This window comes from Hesperophylax consimilis, chromosome 3 (assembly GCF_061612785.1).
Source record: "Hesperophylax consimilis isolate HC1 chromosome 3, BYU_Hcon_1.0, whole genome shotgun sequence".
Classification (NCBI taxonomy): domain Eukaryota; kingdom Metazoa; phylum Arthropoda; class Insecta; order Trichoptera; family Limnephilidae; genus Hesperophylax; species Hesperophylax consimilis.
This window is the reverse complement of record NC_142838.1, coordinates 1,351,671-1,367,397: the sequence shown is the minus strand read 5'-3', so window position 1 is coordinate 1,367,397 and position 15,727 is coordinate 1,351,671. Positions and strand designations below refer to the sequence as shown.

At 31.8% G+C, this 15,727-nt stretch overlaps 1 protein-coding gene across 1 annotated transcript in view; it reads left to right on the top strand.

The window, feature by feature from the left end:
• LOC149424818 (agrin-like) overlaps nucleotides 1–15,727 on the top strand; it is a 683,339-nt gene that overhangs the window by 455,135 nt on the left and 212,477 nt on the right. Inside the window, exon 3 of the mRNA XM_089647215.1 lies at nucleotides 12,588–12,797. Within this exon, the coding sequence (XP_089503341.1) occupies nucleotides 12,588–12,797 (210 nt within the window). The remainder of the gene's footprint in view (nucleotides 1–12,587; nucleotides 12,798–15,727) is intronic.

Sequence of the window (15,727 nt, the reverse complement as noted above, 5' to 3'; positions counted from 1 at the left end):
ATCATACGAATCTGTCATTTAAAAAAGGTAGAACACACTACAATCTACACTCGTCTAACAAAACAAAACACTTCAAAAGGAGGATAAAGCCAAACCAATGAGAACATTTCAAAGGTTGTACGGTTGTCGTTAACCAGCATCTGATTTTGATGTCTTACCATTTGAGGTAAAATAATAGAAAAAAACTCAACTCCGTTACCAAGTTTCATTTAGAATCTGAAATTGAGCTAAAGGTCATATCCCATCTATCTGCTGTACGTTGTTTTCGGAAACAAGAGACGTGCTACAGGGTGCAGTTTACAGTGTACACTGTACAGTCACCCTGTGGCATTTGGGAAGGGTTGAAAGGCTCACTCTGTGGCTGCTTAAGGCCGCGCTTTTCTATAAATAAATTATACAATTCAACATGTAAACGGAAATAAAATTTACATCTTTCAGTGGAGAAAAGAGGCGAAGTTTTTATCACTATTAACAACTGAAAAAGGTGTCTGATTTGAATAAGGTAAATGGGCAAATAAATTAAATAAACAATACGAAAAGAACTAGAAAATTTTGTGCTTTCGTTGTTTTGAAGTAAATTTCTTGAATTAATGAATTTAAATGGGATGATGTTTTTTCATGGTAAATAGTGTTTTTTAAGAATTATGATAAAATTTAAAAGATTGTTGATACTTGATACACTGAAATAATAATTAAAAAAAATAACACTTTTAAAAGAACTCTTTAATGAATAAATAAAAAAAATATTTCTTAATAATTGTAAACCTTGATATTTCAATTATATGATCTATTGAAATAATTTCACTTTTTTTCACAAATTTTCCACTTTTGTATTTATTAACCGTTACCGATTTCAGCCCGTCACGACCATCAACAGAAAAGTGCAATTTGTCATTTTTTTGCATCGACTCCACACAGGCCTTGACGAAAATAATTTTTATCATGGCTAATGTCTTCTTTGGGGATGCTATGTGGAGAGTCTTTTTAGAATAGGAAGGGAAAAGTTCTGGGAAGGAAGGACAGACGCATTTGTCGCCTAGACCCGGATATAGCTGACCCCATAAACCCGGGCACTTCTGCTACATCACCAAACGCAATGAAATACTTGGAGTGACCTATGGCAGAAATGTTGCTTATCTAATAAATAGTTCCCGAGGCGGCGCGGCGGTACCCATACCCTCCTCTCAAATTTATAGGCTGAAACTGGTAAGATCAATGAATAATACAAAAATTCAAAAAAGTTTTATATCTTTCAATGTATTATAATAACTAAATTTCACTACAACTTAGTAATTTGTCGAAAATATAAATATTTCAATTTGAATAACTTTTCCTTTACCCTTCCACGGTTAAGTCATATAATAAGGTAATAAAAATCATAATATTTGGTTGATTTTTATATCGCCGTTTTTGTATAAAATCACCTCAAGGGCGTAAAACAATATTTATCTGCGGAAAACTTCACAGATGATGTAGTTTTACGAGCTTATTCACGATGGAATGAAAGATTCCTCTTAAAATTGAAATAGGTATAAGTGTAATAATTCAAATGAAATTCCCTTTTTTCTGCATATATAGGGCTGAGACTATTCCCTTCCGGCGCTGTACTCATTTTTAAAGTATTCATATTCCAGTGAACTGATATTTAGAATGTCAGTTTGTGACTTGAGTCACAGGCAAAAGTTGAAAGCAAAAATTGGTCCGCTCCCCGTTTGAATAACGACGATAGCTGCCATTTGAATATGTATATAAAGCCATTGCGGCAAAGATGGCGACTTTACGCCATTCGTTTCATTGTGTTTTGGCATTTGCGAGATTTTAACAGAAGGAATTGCCAATATTACCGTATCCCCTCACTTAAGTACAACAAGGTATGGAAACGTGCTCAGAATGAAAGCTTTTTTGTTCAGCTAGGATTATTCGAAAAAAATACGACATCGGAATCACGTGATCCCCTTGTTGATTTTTCATAGAAGATTTCTAATAACGCAGTTTATTTTTCCACTGAGCGGTAAATAGGTAAAACCACAAATAATAGTAAAAAGGACAGGAAAAAGTTTAAACATACATTAATAATAATGATTGGATCATTCAATGGAGCTGTTTTCGACAGAATCACCTCTGGGCCGCAGGGGTCAGGTAGACGATAAAAAAACTAAAACAGCAGGAAAAGTTTCAATAAAAATTTTAATTTTAATCGTAACTATTATTAATAATTTAATCTCTTAAAAGAAGATTAACTACCATCTCTTAGTGAAAATGTTAAATAAAACAAAAAGATAACAGTCGCAACTGAAACTCAAACCCAGATCCCAATGTTGATCATTCCTTAGATAAATATGAATAAGACTTATAATAACATATTCGCATATAAGTTATAAGACAAACATTGTTTATGATCGTTACATGGCCTCGGTATTTGATCTCATCAATGTTTTGTTGTTCTATGCCGTAACCTTCATGTATTATATTATTACAATATCAAATAGCAAGATTGTTTCTTTGGAAAAGAACTCGATAACATTCTTAATTTAGTTTTTATTGCATAATATTTAGTAAAAGTAAATATTTCTTTAAAATTACTTTCACAAATCAAAACTTAGCGAGTGCTGTTGTTAAAATGTCCTTTTCCAGAACAATTTAACTTTTTATTTATTCATTACTATAGATATTTATTATATATTGTTAATCCTCCTCACTAAGAGAGGGTTTTCAGCGACTTCTATGGTACGCTTCATGGTTTGGGTAGGGTTTTTTCAGTAAGTTCTATTACAATGTTTTTAAAATATTAGTTATTTCTTTTACGGTAATTCTAAGCCTAGATTTGATAGAACTAATATAGCTTTTTTTTTTTTTTTTTTTTTTTTATATATACAATAATATTATTATTGGGTTTATAAAAACAGTTTATATTTAAACAAGTTCTGCTGTGTAATTATTATTACGCGTGACAGCTGTTTCGCCCTCTAAAGGCATTATCAAACTGTGGGTAGCCCACTTACAGACGATACATTTATATTATTTCTATGTAGGTATTTTAATTTCAATTACTGATTTCTTAATTGATTTCTGTGTAAAAATGTTAGAAATTATTGATGGTTATTATCCAAGTAAAGTTTCCCCAATTAGTGTAATATTTAAATTTGACTGAATGTCTTAATGTTAGTTATTCCCAAACGATGACTCATAGGGTTATTTTAATAGTATAATTAAGTACTTCAATGTGCACTCGTATTTGCACTAGGTTTGAAGATATCTAGTAGGGGTGAACGAATTATATTGGTTTGTTCATTAATTAGAATAGCTTTCGGATTATTAGAATTTTTGTTAATTTCTAACTGCTCTAAAAGATTCAGTTTACGGCCTTTATTTTGTACGTGTAACGGAGTTGGTTTATTATTATCATTAAGTGAGTGATTTTCATCTAGGAGATGTTTGGCAAATTGAGATTGCATTTTATTATAATTTTTAAAAGATCTTATATGTTCTTTGAACCTAGTGTTAAAGGACCGACCCGTTTGTCCAACATAAACAGCGTTGCATTCGTCACACTGGAGTTTATAAATGCCACTATTTTGTAATTTGAGTACCTTACTTTTTGAGTTTTTAAGAGATGATCCTAAGCTGTTATTTGTGCGGAAGGCAATATCTAAGCCACATTTTTTGAGGACTTTGGCAATTTTATTAGATGTCTGTCCGATGAATTCTAAACACCCGAATTTATTATTCGTCTTATTATTAGTCGCTGGGTAAATTAATTTAAGGTTATTTTTGTGTTTATTATTATTAATTATTTTTTCGATGTCTCTACCCTTGAAGCCATTATTTTTAGCAATAGTTAGGATCGTATTTTTTTCCTTCTTGTATGCTTTCTTGTCGAGTGGGATGTTAGTAAGCCTATGTACCATTGAGTGGTAGGCAGATAATTTATGTGACCATGGATGTAAAGATTTATAATTAATGGTTGTATCTGTAAACGTAGGCTTACGGAAAATTTCGAACGTATGTTTATTATTTTCTCTACCAATTGTTAGGTCTAAAAAATTAATTTTATTATTACACTCTCTTTCAACCGTAAAGCAGATTTTACGGTTGATGGAGTTAGCAAATGTGACAAAAAGATCTAATTGTCTGTTGGTGCCTTTCCAACAGACCAAAATGTCGTCAACATAACGAACATAGTAAATGATGTGTTTGCTAAAGATTGAATTTAAAATTTGTTTTTCAATGTAATCCATGAATATTTCTGCAAGAAGTGGACTGAGGGGCGATCCCATTGGTAATCCGTCGTTTTGTTGATAGAATTTATTGTTAAACTCAAAGTAGTTGGTTTCCACACAAATTTTAAATAGATCGAATAAGTCTTTTTTAGTAACTGGGTTTATATTAGATTCGTCTAAAATATCTTCAATGATTTTAAGGCATTCTTGAATAGGTATATTGCTAAAGAGGCTTACTACGTCTAAAGATATGAACTGGCAATTGTGCGGTAGATTTATGTTTTTTATTTTATTTACAAGTTCGAGAGAATTTTTAACGCTATGTTTTGGGGAGAATTTAGTATGTTGTTTGAAAAGAAAGTTAAGTTTTTTGGCGAGTATTGTCGTTGGGGCGTTTATAAAAGAAACAACGGGACGTATGGGGATATTATCCTTGTGAATTTTAGGTTGTCCGTATAATGCAGGAGCCCTTGGATTCATCACCATTGCACTTCTTCTAGCGTATTTATTTGGGAATATTGATTGGCAATTATTTATTAGGTTGCGCACGTTTACTGAAATTTTGTCCGTTGGGTCCTTTTTTAAGATTTCAAAGTCTTCTGGTTTTAGGAATGCTTCTACTTTATTTAAGTAATCAATTTTGTTTAATATAACGACGGAATTCCCCTTATCCGCTTTAGTAATTGTGAGGTCGCTATTTTTAATTTTGGATTTAATATCATTTAAAATTTCCGTTTCTTTTATATTGAATTTATTTTTATTTTTACTGGTTGATTTCAAAGTTTTTCTCAAGATATCCGCTGTTATTTGTTTAGGTAAGCCGTTATTTTTTATTTTAGACAGAGAAATTTCTGTGTCGATTGCCAAACATTCAATTTGTTTTTTAGTGATATCTGAATTTATTTTATATTTGAAGCCTTTATCTAGTAAATTTATTTCATCTTCTTCAAAAGTTTCACCTGATAGGTTAATAGTTTTTATATAAAACTCCGTATTTGTATTACTTTGATATTCATTGACTTTTACATTTTTATTTTTAGATTCGACAAGTTTTTTAAGTTTATTTTCCTGAGTTTTGAATTTATCAGATATAATTCCGCCGATGTGTTCACGAGTATCGTAATCCAGGGTATCAAATTCCCATGGATGCAGTTTAAAAGTTAATTCCGAATGCAATACCTTGATGTAGTGAAGTATTGTGTCCCTTTTCCGACAACATTCCTTAGTCTCCTCCTTCAGCCATATCCTCTGCGCTCGATGCACAGTTTTTATGGCTGCCGAGGATTTGCTTTTGGTAGAAATATGCACGTACTTGGGGATCACGTTTAACTTCAAACACTCTTGGTTAAACCAAAGGTTTTGCACTATTTTCCGATGTTTTAATTTTAATCGTCTGTAAAAAATCACTTGGGTAGCTAAAACATCGGAAAATATCGGGTAGCTAAAACATCGGGTAGTAAAACATCGGAAAATAGTGCAAAACCTTTGGTTTAACCAAGAGTGTTTGAAGTTAATGTTTACTACCCGATGTTTTAGCTACCCGATATTTTCCGATGTTTTAGCTACCCAAGTGATTTTTTACAGACGATTAAAATTAAAACATCGGAAAATAGTGCAAAACCTTTGGTTTAACCAAGAGTTTTTGAAGTTAAACGTGATCCCCAAGTACGTGCATATTTCTACCAAAAGCAAATCCTCGGCAGCCATAAAAACTGTGCATCGAGCGCAGAGGATATGGCTGAAGGAGGAGACTAAGGAATGTTGTCGGAAAAGGGACACAATACTTCACTACATCAAGGTATTGCATTCGGAATTAACTTTTAAACTGCATCCATGGGAATTTGATACCCTGGATTACGATACTCGTGAACACATCGGCGGAATTATATCTGATAAATTCAAAACTCAGGAAAATAAACTTAAAAAACTTGTCGAATCTAAAAATAAAAATGTAAAAGTCAATGAATATCAAAGTAATACAAATACGGAGTTTTATATAAAAACTATTAACCTATCAGGTGAAACTTTTGAAGAAGATGAAATAAATTTACTAGATAAAGGCTTCAAATATAAAATAAATTCAGATATCACTAAAAAACAAATTGAATGTTTGGCAATCGACACAGAAATTTCTCTGTCTAAAATAAAAAAATAACGGCTTACCTAAACAAATAACAGCGGATATCTTGAGAAAAACTTTGAAATCAACCAGTAAAAATAAAAATAAATTCAATATAAAAGAAACGGAAATTTTAAATGATATTAAATCCAAAATTAAAAATAGCGACCTCACAATTACTAAAGCGGATAAGGGGAATTCCGTCGTTATATTAAACAAAATTGATTACTTAAATAAAGTAGAAGCATTCCTAAAACCAGAAGACTTTGAAATCTTAAAAAAGGACCCAACGGACAAAATTTCAGTAAACGTGCGCAACCTAATAAATAATTGCCAATCAATATTCCCAAATAAATACGCTAGAAGAAGTGCAATGGTGATGAATCCAAGGGCTCCTGCATTATACGGACAACCTAAAATTCACAAGGATAATATCCCCATACGTCCCGTTGTTTCTTTTATAAACGCCCCAACGACAATACTCGCCAAAAAACTTAACTTTCTTTTCAAACAACATACTAAATTCTCCCCAAAACATAGCGTTAAAAATTCTCTCGAACTTGTAAATAAAATAAAAAACATAAATCTACCGCACAATTGCCAGTTCATATCTTTAGACGTAGTAAGCCTCTTTAGCAATATACCTATTCAAGAATGCCTTAAAATCATTGAAGATATTTTAGACGAATCTAATATAAACCCAGTTACTAAAAAAGACTTATTCGATCTATTTAAAATTTGTGTGGAAACCAACTACTTTGAGTTTAACAATAAATTCTATCAACAAAACGACGGATTACCAATGGGATCGCCCCTCAGTCCACTTCTTGCAGAAATATTCATGGATTACATTGAAAAACAAATTTTAAATTCAATCTTTAGCAAACACATCATTTACTATGTTCGTTATGTTGACGACATTTTGGTCTGTTGGAAAGGCACCAACAGACAATTAGATCTTTTTGTCACATTTGCTAACTCCATCAACCGTAAAATCTGCTTTACGGTTGAAAGAGAGTGTAATAATAAAATTAATTTTTTAGACCTAACAATTGGTAGAGAAAATAATAAACATACGTTCGAAATTTTCCGTAAGCCTACGTTTACAGATACGACCATTAATTATAAATCTTTACATCCATGGTCACATAAATTATCTGCCTACCACTCAATGGTACATAGGCTTACTAACATCCCACTCGACAAGAAAGCATACGAGAAGGAAAAAAATACGATCCTAACTATTGCTAAAAATAATGGCTTCAAGGGTAGAGACATCGAAAAAATAATTAATAATAATAAACACAAAAATAACCTTAAATTAATTTACCCAGCGACTAATAATAAAACGAATAATAAATTCGGGTGTTTAGAATTCATCGGACAGACATCTAATAAAATTGCCAAAGTCCTCAAAAAATGTGGCTTAGATATTGCCTTCCGCACAAATAACAGCTTAGGATCATCTCTTAAAAACTCAAAAAGTAAGGTACTCAAATTACAAAATAGTGGCATTTATAAACTCCAGTGTGACGAATGCAACGCTGTTTATGTTGGACAAACGGGTCGGTCCTTTAACACTAGGTTCAAAGAACATATAAGATCTTTTAAAAATTATAATAAAATGCAATCTCAATTTGCCAAACATCTCCTAGATGAAAATCACTCACTTAATGATAATAATAAACCAACTCCGTTACACGTACAAAATAAAGGCCGTAAACTGAATCTTTTAGAGCAGTTAGAAATTAACAAAAATTCTAATAATCCGAAAGCTATTCTAATTAATGAACAAACCAATATAATTCGTTCACCCCTACTAGATATCTTCAAACCTAGTGCAAATACGAGTGCACATTGAAGTACTTAATTATACTATTAAAATAACCCTATGAGTCATCGTTTGGGAATAACTAACATTAAGACATTCAGTCAAATTTAAATATTACACTAATTGGGGAAACTTTACTTGGATAATAACCATCAATAATTTCTAACATTTTTACACAGAAATCAATTAAGAAATCAGTAATTGAAATTAAAATACCTACATAGAAATAATATAAATGTATCGTCTGTAAGTGGGCTACCCACAGTTTGATAATGCCTTTAGAGGGCGAAACAGCTGTCACGCGTAATAATAATTACACAGCAGAACTTGTTTAAATATAAACTGTTTTTATAAACCCAATAATAATATTATTGTATACATAAAAAAATAAAAAAATAAAATGGAGTTCTACAAATTAAACTTAATAACAATAAATAGCTTTTTTTGTTTTAATTTGTTTGATACAAGCGGGAGTTTCTCGCATAAATTTCCAGTTAAAAATTCAGAGATATTTTTCCAAAGGTAGTATTATACTAAAGTATATATCTTTTGAATCTTTGCTCCTTATTTATAATTATGTGAGGTAATTTTCCCCTTTTTTGTTTTGAGCTGATGAACCAAAATATTTTTGGCCTAAATTTTTTGTGTACTTGGAATGTTGAACTGTTTGAATATTTCCGCTTTTGAAGTCTTTATTGGGATTTAATGTGGTTTTTGTGATGCTTTTCTGATTTATATTTTGTTTTTTAATGTGGTTGGTGCTGTTTAGCCACTATTCTTGTTTCAAATAAGAGTGGCATAAATACTAATTATTCTTTAAATAATTTATTTATTTAACGTCCAGAGAACTTTTACATGTAGGTGGTACATTTTTGATGACAGACAATTTTGAAACATGAGAAAGAGATAATCAAAATAAAACATAATATATGCAAGAAACAAAAATAAAAAACAAGAACATAAATTAAAAAATACAGCGATTTGACTGGTTTACAAAAATTCAACTTCCATTTAGGAATAGTGTTGAAATAAATTTTTTACGTGATCCACAAAATTCGCAAAATTAATATTAAATATATCGACATCACATAAGTATTGGTTTCTATAGATCCTTAATTGACAAGTATATAAGATTTATTAGCTCTTTTGAGTTTCCACTAATTTGTGAATCTCAACTAACTCTCTCTAAGCCTCGAACAAAAACTCCAGGTAAAATTATTTTAACCCTTAAAAATGCATACTGTTGCAAAACTGCAACATACCGTTCAAACCACCTTTAACTCTTTGGTGTATACTTAATGCATGCCGTTTTAGAATTATCAAGTTCACGGTAATATATTTTATCGAGTGGCATCACCTTTTTTTTCTTTCGCGAATGTCATAATATGTCACTTTTTCTTTAACAAAGTGAAGATTCTCGAAAATTGGTTGGAGGTTAGAATTACAGTTTTGTTTTGCTGTTATTATTTTGATTTTCTTAGGTAAGTAGATACAATACTTATATGTAATAACTCGTATTTTTCCGGTACACTTATTAGTTTTGAGAATTTTTTTTAGATTTTTTATTTTTTTTCATACGTAAATTGTTCATATTAATTTTTATTAAATACATGGTGTTGTAAACCTGCAACAATTTTTTTTATTCAAATATCATTAAAAAATTACAAAAAAATAAAATTCTTTATATTTCCTTGCATATGCATGTAAATATCTACAAAATATATTTTTTCCAGAAAAATAAATAAATCATGCATTTAAGGGTTAATTTCGAAAACCTAATTTTCCATTGTTGGTTTTCTTACTTTTTCTTTATTTCGTGGTGTAGAATTTTCTGTGTCACTGAAACAGGTGACATATGTATCATTTTTGTGTATTTGAACTGTATTCCGTTTGATTAATTCTGTGGGTTACCTTGGGATTACTGAATGGCCTAAACAAATACACCGGGATAAAAAATATAACAATAATTGTCATTACTTTTCTTAGACTTACGATTACATAATTGGTTTTGGTTAGGTTGTTGAGTGGATTGAGGATTTTCCCAAGAATATATCTTTATTTAAATACCGCAGATTTTGTGAGGCTGAATGTAGTGGGTTGGGGGATCTGGTCACCAAACACGGCAAGCAACGTTTCAATTCTGAATGGTGATCTTACACCAGGGCGATACTTATAGTATTTTCCACTATTGAACGATCCACAAGTACACTATATGCTATTTCTAATGAATTAATTGTGAAACAACACAAGTAAAATTAACTTGCACACGTCGGGACTTGAACCCGCTTTCTCCGGAATGCTGGTCGAGAGCCTTACCTCTCGCATGCGGAGCCCGTCATAAATTTTAATTTGTTTACAAATATTCATAGTTTAATGCCAGTTACCATTGTTTTGACTACTTTCAGAATTATTTATTATCTCGGAATACATAAAAATTTCCGTGTTATTAAATAATGTAAATATTTCCGAGCAACCTTCTTCACTTAAATAATAACTTATTATGTCTACATCAATCCACCATTTTATAAGAAACCCTTCGTTCGGTTAATAACTAATTTAATTTTATGGTCGATCACCTAGTTGTTAATAAAGCGACTACTTCCGTGAGTAATAATTAAAAGTTAATCTCCAAGTATCACAAACTGGAGCACTGGAGCACCAGGCACTAGGTAGGTACTAAGTACTAGGTGGGTACGGAGCTCGATGAGTACTTGTTAATGTCACAAGACTAGCTGATAACCCTTCCAGCCTTTTTTTATTACGGTGACCTATTTTTTTACAGCGCAAGTATGTACAAAATGCAATCACGGGTGGTAGAAAAATACCGTAGTTATTTTTAGAGCTAATTCCGGATTTTTATTTATCAAACCTACCCATTTCGGTTGTACGTGCGTTAGTTAGTCCTACGTGAAATCTGATTCAATGAACTCAGATTCGTTTTCAAGTTTTCTGGTTTTTTAAGTAATCTTTTGAAATATTTTAAGATATTACAAACGGAAAATTATAAACACAACATAAGCATTAATCTTTGTTAGGTTGCAATATTGCATTCATACTCTTCCTTCCCGTATCCCGTCAGTTTTCGTGATGTTTTCAACATACAATTATTACAATTATAATATTCCGTGATTCTTATTAGTTCTGCGCTCGTACAAGATTAAATTATGTTTATATATTTTGTGCTAAAAAATTAATCCTATCTGTTACCTCGAATCCTTAAAAAGGCACGTTTGGCATTTTGTTCAATGTCACAAACGTAAAAGCATTCTTTGAATTTGCTCAATAAATACTTTTATGGTGAACACTGCTGGTGACACAGGAAATGTATTTCTTCTTCTTTAGTACACAAACATAATGTTATCGATAGGCTTTAAAGAATCAATGGGGTGCATTGACTTTTTACCGATTTTCACAAAGCGAAAGAAACCGGAAACTATTTGTTTGGGTAAACATGAAAAACGTATGCTACTTTTCGAATTTTTTCGAAAAGAAAAATTTATTCGGCTAGCATATTTTCTGGAATAAAGATATCAACTTTACAGGAAAATTGAAATGAAATACATTAAATAATAAATTTACATACTCACGGATCCGACATTTCTTATGTTTAAAAATCTATTACATTTGATGTCAATCAAATCAGGGGTTTTTTTTTAAATTGTTGACATTTGAACATTCCTGTTAAAAGCCGATTCTCAGCCTGTTTTAGCGTTTGATCAAATTTTTATCAGCTGACCGTAAATTTTGGCAGTTGATCACAATTTTAACAAAAGCTTAAATGGCTGAGAATATGCGTTTGACGGGGTCCTTTGAAATCATAATTTAAAATGGCGAGGATTGTAATTTATTTAATGATCAACAAATGTGATAAGAGTTTGAAACACCTTAATCTCAAAGTCTAGTATGCACATATTGTTGTTTGGACGGCAAAACAAACTCATTTCTTGATGGTTCGCTTCCAGCCGGCGCTCAGTGATTTGATACCCCAAATATATTGTAAGTATAAGTATAGTCACATTGAGCTATTGAGCTGAGCTCTGGAGTATGTACGTTACATTGAGTAAGTTAGTAGTGGCTAAGAGACTAACTACCTTAGCAACGCCACTGTTTCTTCGTCGTTATTAATGCTGAGGCTCAAACTGTTCGGCGTACACTAAACGCCTTCGCCTCAAATCGGTTTTACTCAATAATAATGATTTTATTGTTTGCATATCATCTCGAGGGCGTTTAACAACTTAATTTAAGCATTTAACTTATTTCCATCACTTAGACTTATAACTTATTACTTTTGGCTTATAACAAAGTTTCATAGTAAGTGACTTATGTAAGAATTAATGTGAGGTAGGTACTAGGCTTAAGAGACGGCGTTACATGAGTTAAGGTAACTAACAGTGTTGTGCTTTGATTGTTTCAACAGAGCCATGCGAGAAGACGTTCTGCCGTTGGGGCGCCAGTTGCGTGGTGGGGGCGGACATGCGCGCGCAGTGCCAGTGCCCGGCGCGCTGCCCCGCTCTGCGCGAGCCTGTCTGCTCCACGGACGGACGCACCTACCCCAATCACTGCGAGCTGCGCAAGGAAAGCTGCGAGCGCAGGCTCAACACGCGCGTAAGACATGCCGGGGAGTGTGGTAAGCAACCTATTATATTGTCTTTTGATTACTAATAATGATGTAACGATTAAGATTACATTAATGTGGGGAAAACAGACTTCAAAATACCCACACAGAATATAAAATCTATAGTCACAATTATTTTGTCAGTAAATCGGTTTAACCAGTAATAAATCATTTTAAATTTGGAGGGGGTAAAATAAAACCATATAAATAAGTCGTCTAAACGAGGTTAAAACCACATTGAAAATGGTCTTGAAAGCCGAAACAGCTGTAAAAAAACACTAACCAAAAGTATACTCGCAGAACCTAATAATTTTATCATTAAATTTGATTTTAATTAAATAAAAAATAAAAAAAATGGAGTTCTACGAATAAAACACAAAAAGTGAACATGGCTAGTTAAAATTTATAGTTATTTAAGTTAAGTATTAATTATACCGGTGTATATGGGGAAGTTAGTACAATACCACACAGTCCATGCAGAATATATGTATATATAATAATTATACATATATTCTATATAAATTATATTATATATAAATAAAATATATATTATATACTGGATTAAAAATATATACAATGGATTAAAAATATAATTAGGTCAACACGAAATACAAAAAAAATAAGGACTAAATATTAAAAAAAATTAAAACTCTAGGGAATTTTTGCATTTAGATTCTTTAGCCAACGTTTCGGATAACGTTATAGTGTCCACCATTATGCCGGACGAATAAGCCATTACACAGGTAATCTATTACGCATGATGGTGGACACTGTAACGCTTTTAGAAACATTGACTAAAGAAGGAGGTTACACAACATGGCATAATACTCCAAAAATAAATCTCAATTATACTTTTGACATGAAAATCTTAAGTCATAACTTTTATGTTATTTTATTAAAACACATATCTTACAAGTTTACACATCTTTATTATATACAACATCTACATGATTCATGAACGAAGGTAACCTCATCAGAGTAAGTATACACTCAAATACATGTGTATACTTACTCCCGATTAGGTGAACTACGTTCATGAAACATGTAGAGGTTATGTATAATGAAGTGATCTAAACAAAGTTTGTGTTTTAATAAAATGAATAATGCCATCACAAAGTAAAAGGCTTTCAGAAAAGATTTTCTTAAAAAATAAAATTTTAAAATCATGTAGTTTTGTTTTAATTCTAGCTACCTATTAAAAATGAGAACATTTTTACTTCAGAAAGTTCTTAATTAAAATGTCAGCAATCGTCAATACTCTCAATTTCAGAATAAATCTAATTTTACTTTTTTTTTAATTTTATATTTGCGATAAGTAAAGAAATGCATCTTGCGTCTCTCTTTCTGGATAGACTTTGTAATGAAAAATAGCACAAAACGTAAACAGTAACGATAATGCATTGTGTATTTTCAAGATTAATTTACGTACTATGAGGTAGCAGTTCATTTAACCCATACAACAGTAGACAGTGTTCTCCACGATAATAATGTTTATGCAAATAAAGTCTTCAAAAAGGTATATGAAAACTCTTCTAAGCCTATTGTGACAATAAATAATATTATTATAGTAATTCATGAATTTCAATAGCATTACAATTGTACATTAGCGTTCTGAAAGTGGCACTTTTCCTGTGGAAATATTTTTCGATTGAATAAATACTCGTAACAATTTTAATCACTTTCACCAATGGTGAAAATTGAATCAATTAATCCATTATGACGTTGATTGATATTGATAATTATTGGATACTAACTGTTAACTAACTTTGTTATTAGTAATTCGAAAGAGAATTTCCCATGGCAAATGATTCGTAGCGGATGTTGCATGCTTCAAAGAATTAGATGGATTAATTTAGATTGGCTTCAAACCCTGGCAACACTCGAGACTAAACAACTTGTTCAACGTCCCACAAGCATAGGCCTGTCTTATCCCGGGCTGGGCTCTGACAACTGTTTAGCTTCTGTGTTCATGTTCTGTGCTGAAACTTCAGCGAGCGTCTGCTGTGCCTCTCAACAACAACTTAAAATTTCAAACCTACACAAAATGTACTTTGTAAGAGCTCACTTTAACTATGCGTTTAGGTCAACTATCTAGAGTCGTTTTATTTTCGATTTAAATGCACTTAAATTGAATATTTTTTACTTTTTACAAGTTTTTTTACAACCGTGATCTTTTCTCACGATCGTTAGAGGTTGTTACAGTTACAACCAATTTTGACAGCATTTTTATGATCCAAAAAAATGTATGCTTTGTTAACAGTTTTGTTGTAATTAATTGTTATTTATAAAATATTATGTTATTTTAATTATTAATTTCTAAAATTATTCTGTTTTCGAAAAGTTTGTTTTAAAAAGGTAGTGTAATGACCCTATCCCCCTCCTGCATATAAGACGAATTGATTCTACCTTCTCACTTCGTGAGAGCTAATGATTTCTCCTGTCTGATTTTAAACTTCTCGCGGCACGTCAACCCTTCAATCTTATCGAATTAATATGTCACGTTGTGTCAATTTTTTGTTTCGGCAGTGATTAATTCATTGGAGGATTTATTTTGTTGTTGTGGTAACTTTGGTTCTTTAAGATGAGGCGTGTTACATTCTGTATGGTTTTAAAATAAGACAATGACCAACTACCCTGATTTCAACTACCTTTTCCCTACCTTTTTTGCCCGCCAAAACGTTTCTGGTTACTGCAATCGATGATGTGCTAATACAATGGGACAGTTAAATACAAGTACACGAAATTCTATATAGGCAAATTCAATTCAAGATGCACAAGATTCTAGGTTAATGATTTGACTAAGGATTGTTAATTTTGTGAGTTATTGCTGTAAGTAGGTATTTTTAGGAGTGGCTAGAGACAAAACATGTGTTGCTTCGGTTGGTCTCCGTCCAAATCCCATCCGTCAACGTAGCCAGCTCGAGAGCAGCCAAGTTCACGGT